Source organism: Pelophylax lessonae (assembly GCF_965119305.1).
Source record: "Pelophylax lessonae genome assembly, chromosome: 3".
NCBI lineage: Eukaryota > Metazoa > Chordata > Amphibia > Anura > Ranidae > Pelophylax > Pelophylax lessonae.
Genome location: NC_138770.1, coordinates 88,088,485 through 88,100,703, shown reverse-complemented (window position 1 = coordinate 88,100,703; position 12,219 = coordinate 88,088,485). Strand labels below are relative to the sequence as shown.

The 12,219-nt window shown below is 44.7% G+C and overlaps 1 protein-coding gene across 2 annotated transcripts in view; it reads left to right on the top strand.

Moving 5' to 3' along the window:
* The window catches only part of LOC309551306 (cytochrome P450 2C18-like), a 160,157-nt gene that overhangs the window by 34,162 nt on the left and 113,776 nt on the right, over positions 1-12,219 (top strand). Inside the window, exons 6-7 of one of the 2 annotated variants that reach the window (XM_082251839.1) lie at positions 221-397; positions 1,926-2,067. The exons of the other annotated variant lie outside the window; for it this stretch is intronic. Of the exons in view, the coding sequence (XP_082107965.1) occupies positions 221-397; positions 1,926-2,067 (319 nt within the window). The remainder of the gene's footprint in view (positions 1-220; positions 398-1,925; positions 2,068-12,219) is intronic. 2 annotated transcript variants of the gene reach the window in all.

The window sequence follows — 12,219 nt, the reverse complement described above, 5'->3', positions numbered from 1 at the left end:
ATATATATATATATATATGTATATATATATATATATATATATATATAAATGTGTGTGTGTGTGTGTGTGTGTGTGTGTGTGTGTGTGTGTGTATGTATATATATATATATATATATATATACACACAGTATATGTATAAATAAATATGTACAAGGACAATATTTAAACATTTAAAAGCGCTATGCATTCCCTTTAAGGTGACCTTCTCTTTCTTTTTCAGCTGTATAACATGTTCCCTATGTTGATAGAGCCTCTACCAGGAGCCCACCACACAGTTACTGAAAACGCTGAACAACTGCATGATTTTATTAGACAAACATTTACCAAGCAGAGGAAAGACCTTGATGTAAATTATCACAGAAATCTTATTGATGCTTTTCTGGCAAAACAGCAAGAGGTGGGGATGACAATTTTTTTTTATTATGAAATGAATTGCAGGAGGGCACATGCATGCTTTTGATGGGAAATTGCAAAGGTGTTGGTGCCAGGCGCTACCACACAGATTAAAAATGTGCGTTTAAAACTGTAAGGTAAAAATGTGCTGTGCGTTTTAAACCATAGGTGCTGTGCGTTTTAGACAATGCGTTTAAAATCATAGGATGGGCATAAAAATGTGTTGTGCGTTTAAAAACATAACATCATAGAAGGTGCATATAGTGCATTCAATAAAACCATATAGTGTCGCCACTTGGGTTTGTACAAAGTGCTTAAGTGCTTGCTGTGAGCCAGTGCAATGAGTGCTCAGTTAAATACTACTGTAATAATGTTAACTGAGCACTCATTGCACTGGCTCACAGCAAGCACTTAAGCACTTTGTACAAACCCAAGTGGCGACACTATATGGTTTTATTGAATGCACTATATGCACCTTATATGATGTTATGTTTTTAAACGTATTGTTTTAAAACGCACAACACATTTTTATGCCAACACCTTTGCAATTTCCCATTTATACACTGCCTCAGAGGCAGGTTGGCAGCAGCTTACACCACCATTTTATAGCTTACTATTCGTACTGAAAACTCCGTAGCGCTGGCATAATACTCACCCCCTACATGCATGCTTTCAACTAGAATGGCATATTCTAGGTCCATTCTGTACTACCCAGGCAAAACTTCTTTCTGCTCCACCCTGCTAATCAAATAGGAAATTTCCCACCTATGCATCTGCAAATGGACATAAGAAAAAGCAGAAAAAACTACTTTATGGAATGTGACTCATTAGTCACGCGGCCCTCCAAAATACTGCCCAATCCACCATCTACTGCAGTACCGGGGTACCGTGCTTCTATTGAAGACAGCATGCTCTAACTCCTCTTGGTTCTGTGCACCCTAATAGTTGGTAACCTACTACTGAAATTCAAGACCATAGTTTGAGAAGAGGTGTGCGCAGCCTCCTGCAAGCAAACCTCCAATGGAATGCCTTGAGCATCTTGGCTCCTCCAGATCTTAAAGCATAAGTTCACCTTTTGAAGCATGTTAAACTTTAAACCCATGTTTAGGGTGTAAGGTGTAACAAGCTCCAGCAGTCCCCCTGCATTCCCTTAGCCCCCACAGACACCCAGTGGCATTCAACCTGGAAAACAAAGGATGCACTGTGTTACCAATGTATCATGGGTATGGCGCCCTGCATTCATTATGTAATGGTGTGAGATCAGTGCTGATGTCATCACATTAGTATCGCTCCCACCATCACTGAAGAACACCTAAAAGAGAGAAGAAAGGAAGAGGACCCTGTGGCTTTACATGACTGAACTGAAGACTTCTAGTAGAGATACGTATAATATTAAATAGCATAAAATACAGCATGTGGAGTCTTTTGGAGGGGTAGGGGCAATGAGCATGGAGTTGGGATTTGAATGTACATGCAACTGATAAAGGAATAAGGCAATAAATGCTCAGATATATTTTTTTTCCATATTTCAGGGAAAGCCAGAATCTACACTGTATTATCATGATGACAACCTAATTGCCCTGGTGGCCCAACTGTTTGCTGCTGGAATGGAAACTACATCCACCACTCTCAGATGGAGCATCCTGATCATGATTAAATACCCAGAAATTCAAAGTAAGAAAAATGAATATACTAGTGGCTCTGCTAATTCTTTGATCTGTTCGTGACTATTTTAAATTCATAGCATTCAAGGCAATTATGATCTTACTGATTTATATAAAAAGTCACGTATAATTATTTTTATATATTTTAAAAAGAATAAGCACATAGGCTTGGTGGGGTGGGCTAAGTGAATAGAGCCCAAACCTACTAAAACTACCACTAAAGGCAGAAGGTTTTTTTATCTTAATGCATTATGCATTAAGATAAAAACCTTGTATACGCAGCAGACACCCTCAGCCCCCCTAATACTTACCTGAGCCTCAGGACTCTCCCTTCAATCAAAGTTAGTGAGCCAATGAGTAGAGAGAGGGGGCGGGGCAATGTCTGAATGGACACACAGAGCAGTGATTCAGCTCCAGTGCCCCAATAGCTAGCTGCTTGCTGTGGGGGCACTCGGTAGGAGGGAGGGGCCAAGAGAACCGGCAGAGGACCCGAGAAGAGGAGGATTGGGGCTGCTCTGTGCAAAACCATTGCATAGAGCAGGTAAGAATGACATGTTTGTTATTTTTATACAAAAAAAAAAACAGGACATTAATATCACTAAAATCACAGTAGAGCCTTCTTAGAACAAATATGTCTACATGTGTTTTTTCATCATAAATTCTGAAAAGAATGGGTTAATTCCTCATTTTAGGATACAAAAAGTGCTCACTTCCGTGGATTTTTTGACACTCATTTTAGGATAGTCGATCTTAGAAAGACACTGGGGTTGATTTACTAAATGCAACTGGACTGTGAAGTTTGCAAAGTGCAGTTGCTCCAGAGCTTAGTAAATGCATGAAGGCTTCCCTATGCAAAGAATACCCAATCACATGCAAGGAAAACTATAAAAACAGCATTTTTGCTTGTACATGATTGGATGATGGAAGTCAGCAGAGCTTCTGCTCATTTACCAAGCTCTGGAGCAACTGCTCTTGAAGAGTACAACTGCACTTTACAAAGTTCACAGTCTATTTGCCTTTAGTAAATTAACCCCACTATCTCATGGCTCTCTAAAACCTACTCCATAGAAGCTATGCATTGCACTGGTGATGGTCATCTAGCCTAAAGCAGCTATGTGCAGTTTGAAATAAATGGCTCTAAATTATTAGTCTGTATCTGTATAATAAATAAGCGGTCCTGGATGTACAGAAGTCAAGGGCTATAAAGGAATTGGTTACATAGCTTTTGCAACTCTCATAACATGAGGGAAAAAAACATAGTTTTAGGGGTTTGTAATGGTGAGACATGTACTGTAAATGCCTTCTGTATTAAAGCGGAACTACTGTATAGTGCTTGCTAAATGGGGAGTAATATTACTTCAACTTTAGGAAGACAAGACTCTGATGAGATTTGATTATTTTTGCATATATGAATATGGAGTAGTTGGGAAGGCAAGGACTTTAATGGCACAAAAGTATTAAAAAAACAATTTCATTAATAAATTCTTAAAAAAGGGAAGGGTTTGTACAATAAAATGTAAACATTAAGCCTTGAGCAAGGCACAGATAAATCACTACAACAGTGGTGTTGATTGATATTTGGTACAGTATAGCAGAATATACACAAAACTCTTAATAACAGAGTATGAGTGGATACATCACATCAAAGAGATCTGGTGAAGGGTGACAGAAGATGAGACTGCTGTCCATCAAGATCGGTTGATGCTGTATTCAAGTATTCACATTGCTCATATTCACATTGCTCGACATGTTTTGCTACAATTAGCTTCGTCTGGAGCTTATAATAAGGTATTCTGTGTAATAAAGATAAATAATTAAGAAAACAGCATAGTGTGCATTCAGTACATATCTGTCAATCTTTACATAATAAGGTTATAGCCATACATTTATACATATGCTTAGATACCACATGATCATAACACAGAGATTTGCCATATAATTTTGCCAGGACCAACAAGGGAAAATGGGCTGGAAAGCACGAGGGACCTGAATGAGGTCATATGTGGGGGTCCACCCAGTAAGAATTTATATAGACCATAAACTTGGCCATATCAGCATCTGGAAGTGCAGACACAATTCAGACCTGATAGGGTGGAAAGTGATAAATATTTCACATACCTGTATGATACTGTAGAGGACAATGGCGCTGTAGCGCAGGGTAGAACTAACGAGGAGGGTGACGTGAACCGAAACAGGAGCAGGTAGAGTATGCAACAGTATAAGACCTTCTCCACATGGAAGATCGCATCTAGGGGTTAATAGATGCTTAGCTGACATCTACATTGAGAGATACAGATGTATGAGTTAGTAATCAGGTGCGTAATAAAAACGCATGGGAGACACCCTGGGTGTGACTAGAACATGTAGAAAGTTTGATGAGTACCAAACAAAGAAGGGGTTAAAAATATCATGCAAAAGGGTCAGCCTCAGAACAGTAAGATATAATAGCCACCGAATAGTGCCTAAGTAGTAACTCAGGTAGATACCCAGGTAAGCCAGCATTTGATGAAAAGTAAGACAGCTTGAAAAAACAGCAAAATGAATTGTTGAAATATAACAATTTAACGCTCACCAGCCAGCAACAACAGAGTAAGTAGAGGAAGCAAATACAAGCTAGAGATCCAATTTAGATGATAACCACTAAAGGGAGGATACAAAGTTATATAGAAGGCATCAACAGGGGTTTTTTGAAAACAAAGTTATATGCCAATGCGGGCAAATCATTAGGATATCCTTCCCATGAACAAAATGTGTCCTACCGTGCATAGGCTCCTGTGGAAAAACGAACACCCTCCCCGGATGGGGAACCGCCGCTAATACTGAGAACAGGTAATGCTGGCCCTTAAGTAGCGTGGATCCCGGGCGGCTCGTCAATGAATGATGTCACCGCCCCGGCCGCTCCAGTCACGTCAGGCGCAGGGTGCACCCACGGGACTAGCGGGCGGCAGCCGAAGTGGATACGGGCAAACACTCTAGGGCAGAAAGTGTCCCAAATGTCCACCCACATGCCACAGGAAGTCCCGACTCAGAAAAGCGGAACTATCCTGCGGCTTGTCTGGCCGCACATAGACCAAAAAGAAGAGGCCACTCTAGCCATCCCACACAGCGCCCCCAGAGGTCCCGACAGGCAATTACATGAAAAATTGTACATAAGCAGACTATAAAGTGATGTATACATATCAAAAGTAACCTGAAAACAAGAGACAAAAATAAACATTAGTGTTGTACATCTTTGGAGGGGGCCATGGATATGTATCAATAACCCATCCATCAAGTAAGCCTGACTACATACTTAGGTCAGTTCGCACAATGAAAAGGAAGATAAAAGATAATCCCAATAAAATGAACAAACGGCATGGGAGGAAAGGGGAAAAAAAAAAAAGACCAAGGAACGCAACCTAGCCTAAAATAGGCGATGATTTGTTGCAAAGTCAAGCTAATGGTGAAGTGATACTTCATATAGTGAAAAAAATAGATACATACGGTTCAGGGGTAGTCTGAACTGAATATTATCAGGGTGGTACAAGAAAAGCTCTCTACATGAAGAACACTGATTCGGACCGGGCCTAATAGGTATGGAATTTACAAAAATGGCTTATAGGTTTGAGTTTCATTGATCCCAGGTCGGTGAGTGGCATTGAGGCGCTCAATCCAAAGGGACTCCCTTTGGAAAATGCGTCGGTCCCAGTTGCCTCCCCGGGGATCTTGTGGAACAATTTCAAGTACAAAAAAGCTGGCTTTTTTGGTATTGAACCTATGGTAAAGGTGCAAATGTCTGCTGAATGGGGTGATCATCTTACCGCCAGCTGAAAAGTAGACATGGTCATTGATTCGTTGGCGGAGCTGGCGTATGGTCTTACCCACATAGAATGTGCCACAGGCACAGTACATCAGGTAGACCACCCCTTATGTGCCACAGTCAGCTCTGAATTTGGGAACCAATTTCTCGCCATTGGGAAGTGAGAAACTGGTTCCTTCTACCCAGGGACATAGGGCTCAAGTGAGGCATTTATACGTCCCCCTGGTAATGACCTGGTGGATTTTACTCGTTCATAATGGCTCGAAGTAAGTTGGTCTCTCAAAGAGGTCGTACGTCTAAAGACAATTTGTGGGGACTCGTGGATGTATTTACTGATGATAGGGTACTCACACAGGAGGTGCCAATGTCGTCCTAGAATTGTTCTGAGTGTGCTTTGATGGCTGGAGTATTTGGTGACAAATTTCACCGTAGAGTGTGAGGGATTCGATCAAATTGTAAAGAAAAGATTGTTCCTGTTCTGTGCTAGAGCGCGGTTATATGCTTTCCGAAGCATGCTTTTCGTGTACCCCCTAGATAGTAGGCGGTCACGAAGTAGACATGCTTGTGTTTTGAAATCTTTTTCAGAAGTACAATTACGTTGAAGTTTAATGTACTGTGCGTACGGTATACTTCGGATAAGTGCGGGGGGTGGGGTGGGCGCTGGAGGCATGGAGGATTAGCACTCTTTATCTTCCCCTTTATGTGCTCAGATTGCTGCTATCTGATTGCACATTTTCTCTCAATGTTTGCATATATGACAACTGATAAAGATTTACATTCCCTATATTACATTATTATTATTGTTGTTGTTATTATTATTATATCTTTTTTTTTAATATATATTTATACCAGATAACTAATAGATAAAAAGCCTGAATTTAGTCTTTAACTCTGACATGTCTCGCCCTATTAGATGAATAAAAAGACAAAGCCAGGGCAGAGTGACAGTGTCTACCAGTAGCACACTACAATCCCCCCCAATCACACACACACAAAGCACGAGTGAGCCAAAAATCACCTGCTATAGAGTAGCATTCACCATATGAGGACTGGTTGACTCTATTGAAGCTCAATACCTTTTGTTTTAAGGTGGGCGGCAATTGCACACAGTGGTGGATTGCCCTTGGGATTGAGCAGCAGCTTTTCACTACTGTTTTGAATATCACTGGATCACAGCACTTTATATATAAAGTGTTTTTCCTGACAGACTCCATTGCAGCATACGTTCAGGTAGCCCTGCCTCCTCTCCTACCCTATAGGACCCCACTCCCATAAATCTTTGCTCCTTTTCAGCATCCATGATCCATGATCCTTTTTCGTCCTCCTCTGGAAGCACATGGAGGTGCGTTCCTACCTTTTGGATTTCATCGGGTCTGGCACTGTGTGACCGCGGACCGTGGGTCGCTGTTCCTCCACTAAGCCTTTTGCTCTTAGCAGGGTATTTTGGTCTTGTTTCCCCCTTGGTGAAGGCCGTAAGGGAGGCACTTGACTGGGAGGACCCCGTGGTCTCTCCCCCTAAACAGAGAAAGTTTTCAAACAATTAAGTAAGGGACATTTGAATTTCCCGTTCTTGGGAGAATTGGGTGAGATCATCACCGAGGAGTGGAGCAAAGTGTCGATGAAAAACTCCATGCTCTCCAAGATGTCGAAGCTCAACTTGTATAAACAGGAAGAAGTCAAGCATCTGGAGTCACTGTCTTTGGTGGATGTGGCGGTGATGAGGCTTGTTAAACATGTGACTCTCCCTCTGGAAGATATGGTGTCCTTCAAAGACCCCTTGGAGAGGAGAATTAATTCAGATCTCAAACAGATCTATCTTACAGCGGGTATGGCCTGCAAGCCAGCCCTGGCTCTAGCTACAATGTCAAAGGCTATGGAAGTCTGGATCGACGGCCTCAATGAACCCTTCAAGGAGTTCTCAGAGGAAGCGGCTAGGTGCTCCCCGATTCAAGAACTTAGGATGGCCACAGGATTCCTGGGGGAGGCATCCATTGACATCATCCGCCTTCTGGCCCGAGTTATGTTATCTTCTGTCACCGCCAAGCATGCCCTCTGGCTTCGGCCTTGGGTGGCTGACGCTGTGTCCAAACAGGTATGGTGTCGGATTCCCTTTGAGGGTTCTTCCCTCTTTGGGACTAAGCTGTATGCCGCTATAACTTGGGCCACGGGTGGTAGGTCGGGGTTCCTTCCTCAGGATAGGCGCCCGGGTACTCAGAAGCGGGCTCCCCCAAGTTGTTCTAGGGAGGCGCGTAGCTACAAACCTGGCAAAAGCTTTGGAAGAAGCTGGAAGTCCAGGCAGTCCTCCTTACAGAAAGCCTCTAAAGGAAATGCATCCAGCGATAGGGAGGCTACTAAGTCTTTTTGAGATTGGGCCCGGCCGGGCATCCCGAATGGGAGCTCATTTGCTCTACTTTCGGGGTGTCCGGACGGCCTCAATCCAGGATCCCTGGACCATCAGTACGGTCTCTCAGGGGCACTCCTGGACCTTCAACAACTTCCCCAAGTTCAGGTTCATTCCCACGTCTCTTCCTTCTTTGGCAGAAAAAAAACAAACTCTCTTTCTTATGTAGAATCCCTGCTAATCCAGGACATCGTGGTCCCTGTGCTGGAAATTGAAAAGGGACAGGGTGTCTATTCACCTCTCTTCATGGTCCAGAAAAAGAATGGCACCTGGAGGCCCGTGATAGACCTTACATACCTCAACATTCGCAAAGAAAAGTTCAAAATGGAATCTCTATTTACGATCCAGCAGTTGGTCCAGCCGGGAGATTGGCTAGCGTCCATAGATCTGAAAGATGCCTACTTTCATGTTCCAGTTGCAAGGACTTTTCAGCAGTTCCTCCGCTTCGCCATCAGACGAGCCCACTTTCAGTTCACTTGTCTCCCCTTCAGGCTTTCAACGTCGCTGCGTACGTTTTCAAAAGTATTGTTGGCGGTAGTAGCCTTGATCAGGGTCAAGGGCATCCGGCTGCATCACTATCTGGACGACCTGCTCCTCCTGTCTCAGGACAGGTCTCAGCTTCTCGAACACTTGAGTCAAGTGATCTCTGCTCTACAGGAGTTGGGGTGGATCCTAAACTTTGAGAAAAGTCACCTGGTGTCCACACAATCTCTTGTGTTTCTAGGGGCACAGTTCAACACGGTGGAAAGCACTATCTCCCTGCCCGCAGAGAAAATCCCAGTGATTCAGGACAGGGTTGTTGGTGTTGATCTGGCTCCCTTTTCCTCCCATCTCACTGTCCGGCAGTGCCTGAGGATAGTTGGGACCTTGGTAGCCACAACCCCCATAGTGAAATGGGCGTTATGGAAATTGCGGCCCTTCCAGAGAGGTTTTCTCCAGCAGTGGATGTCAGGGGACATGGCTCAATTAATCTTTCTAACTCCAACCATGAAGGGGTGCCTCCCCTGGTGGTTGCTACGGGAGAATATCCTCAACTGTCATTCCATAGCCCCTGTCTCATGGGTCACAGTAACCTCGGACGCCAGCAATATTGGGTGGGGAGCCCACTGCCTGTCAGAAGTGGCACAGGGCAGATGGCCTGTTCCCCCCCCCCCCCCCCGTGGAGTAGTCTCCAATGTCTTTGAGCTTCGGGCTGCCTTTGAGGCAGTACAACCCTTTCGTCATCTGATTCAGGGGACTTCGGTGATGCTCAGGCTGGACAACACAACCGTGGTGGCCTATGTGAAAAGACAGGGAGGAACTGTCCTTGCTCCGGTAGAAGGAGCCAATTATGTCCTTGGCACAGAAAAACCTGTCCAATCTATCGACAGCTTATGTTCCGGGAACACAAAATGTGGAAGCAGACTTTCTCTCTCGGATCAGACTCGACAACAACAAGCGGTCTCTCCATCAGGAAGTTTTCGAGTGGGCTCTGTCTCTGGGGTTCTCTCCGGAGGTGGACCTCTTTGCAGCCCCTTGCAACAAGAATCTTTCAAGATACTACGCAAGGTTTCTGAGATCCCCGGTCCTTCGGGGTGGATGCTCTTACAGACCGCTGGGAATTTCGCAGAGCCTATGCCTTCCCACCAGTCCCAATTATTCTTCAGTTTCTCCGGAGATCAAGGATGGAAGCGGTGGAGGTCCTAGTGATAATCCCATACTGGCCCAACAGGCCCTGGTTCCCTCTGACACTTCTCAGCTAACAGGATCTGATCTCCCTACCTCCCAGGCTGGATTTGTTGTCTCAGGGTCCTACCCTGCATCCATGCCCAGCGCGTCTGCACCTCAAGGTTTGGCTCTTGAGAGGGGGAGGTTGGAGGCCTTGGGATGTCCAGTAGAAGTGATTCCCATGCTTCTGAATGCCAGAAGGTGCAGCACTAACAGGGTCTATGAGAGAATATGGTCCAAGTTCTCTAGCCATCATCCTCCTAGGCCCGGCCCTGGGGAAGTGCCTATGATCCAGGACATATTGAGTTTTTGCAGTCCGGCCTGGATCTGCCGCTGTCAGTCAGCTCGCTTCAAGTACAGGTGTCGGCCATTTCAGCATTTATGGGAGTGTCGTGGGCCAAGCATCCGCTAGTCCGACAGTTCTTTAAAGGTGCAATTGGTCTTAGACCTTTTGCAGGGCGCAGGAATGGGACCTGCTGCTAAAAAGCCATACAAATTTGAAATTGCATGTACTTGTCATGCAGGTTCCAAAAATTGGCCTTTGGTGTTGTTGGTGCCTGAACACCATAACCAACCCCTCAGTTACTCTTGCTGGGCGCAGGAATGGGAACTGCTGGTAAGAATTCCATACAAATTTGAAATCGCATGTACTTGTCACTTGTCATAGAGGTGCAGAAAAATTGTGCCTTGGGTGTTGGTGGAGCCTGAACACCGCAACTCCTCACAGTTACTCTTGCTGGGCGCAGTAACGGGCCCTGCTGGTAAACATTCCATACTAATTTGAAATTGGCAAAGATCAAGTGTTCTATGTGTTCTTATCAGTGATCTAGTGGGGGCGCTGTGCTGTCATCTGACCTGGCCGAGGTTGGGTGGCGGCTATGCAAACTGGCTGGAGAGATAGGGCCCTAGAAGGTTAGTATTGGCAGAAACTGAAACTGAAATTGAGCCTTGGTTGCTGGTGGTGTCTGAACACTGCAACCCCTCGCAGTTACTCTTGCTGGGCACAGGAATGGGACCTGCTGGTAAGAATTCCATACAAAATTGAAACTGCATGTGCTATACAAGTGCCAAATATTGGGCCTTTGCCGTTTGTGGTGCCTGAACACCATAACCATGCTCTCACAGTTACTCTTGCTGGGAGCAGGAACGGGACCTGCTGGGAAGAATTCCATACAAATTTGAAATTGCATGTGCTATACAAGTGACAAATATTGGGCCTTTGCAGTAGGTGGTGCCTGAACACCGTAACCAAGGCCTCGCAGTTACTCTTGCTGGGCGTAGGAATGGGACCTGCTGGTAAGAATTTCATACAAATTTGAAATTGCATGTGCTATACAATTGCCAAAAATTGGGCCTTTGCCGTAGGTGGTGCCTGAACACTGTAACCAAGGCCTCACAGTTACTCTTGCTAGGAGCAGGAATGAGACCTGCTTGTAAGAATTCCATACAAATCTGAAATTGCATGTGCTATACAAGTGCCAAAAATTGGGTTTTTGCCGTATGTTGTGCCTGAACACCGTAACCAAGGCCTCGCAGTTACTCTTGCTTGGAGCAGGAACGGGACCTGCTGGTAAGAATTCCATACAAATTTGAAATTGCATGTACTACACAGATGCCAAAAATTGGGCCTTTGGTGTTGGTGGTGCCTGAACACCGTAAACCCTCACAGTTAGCAGGGCACAGGGACAGGGCATACGACATTTAAATTGTATGCACCTGTCATACAAGTGCAGAAAAATTAGGCCTTGGGGGTTGGTATTGACCTAAACCAAAAACATTGTTGGAAGCTAGCAGAATCAAGGTAGAGGAATTGGTTCATTTTGATGAAAGTCCGCTGGTCAACAGAGTCTGTGGACAGACGCACTCTTTTGTCCGTCACAAAACCTCCAGTAGCACTGAACATCCATTCTGAAAGCACGCTGGAAGCAGGACAGGCCAGTAGCTCCATTGCATATTGAGCAAGTTCTGGCCAGTGGTCCATCCTCAAGACCCAGTAAGCCAGTGGATGCGCAGCTGGAAAGGTCTCCAAGTCTGCACTTGCACCTAGATAATCATGCACCATTTGATGGAGACACTGGCGAGGGTTGCTTAAACCTAACAACGTTCTCCACCGCTCCTCCTTTGGCTAAACGATGCCTCAGAAACACGTTCGGAGAATGTTGACCTCCCTGTGTCTTGAAAGGCGGTACACACATTTTTTTTCAAGGCCTCCTTAAGATGTTTCATCCTCTGCTCCCTCTGCGAAGGCAAGATGA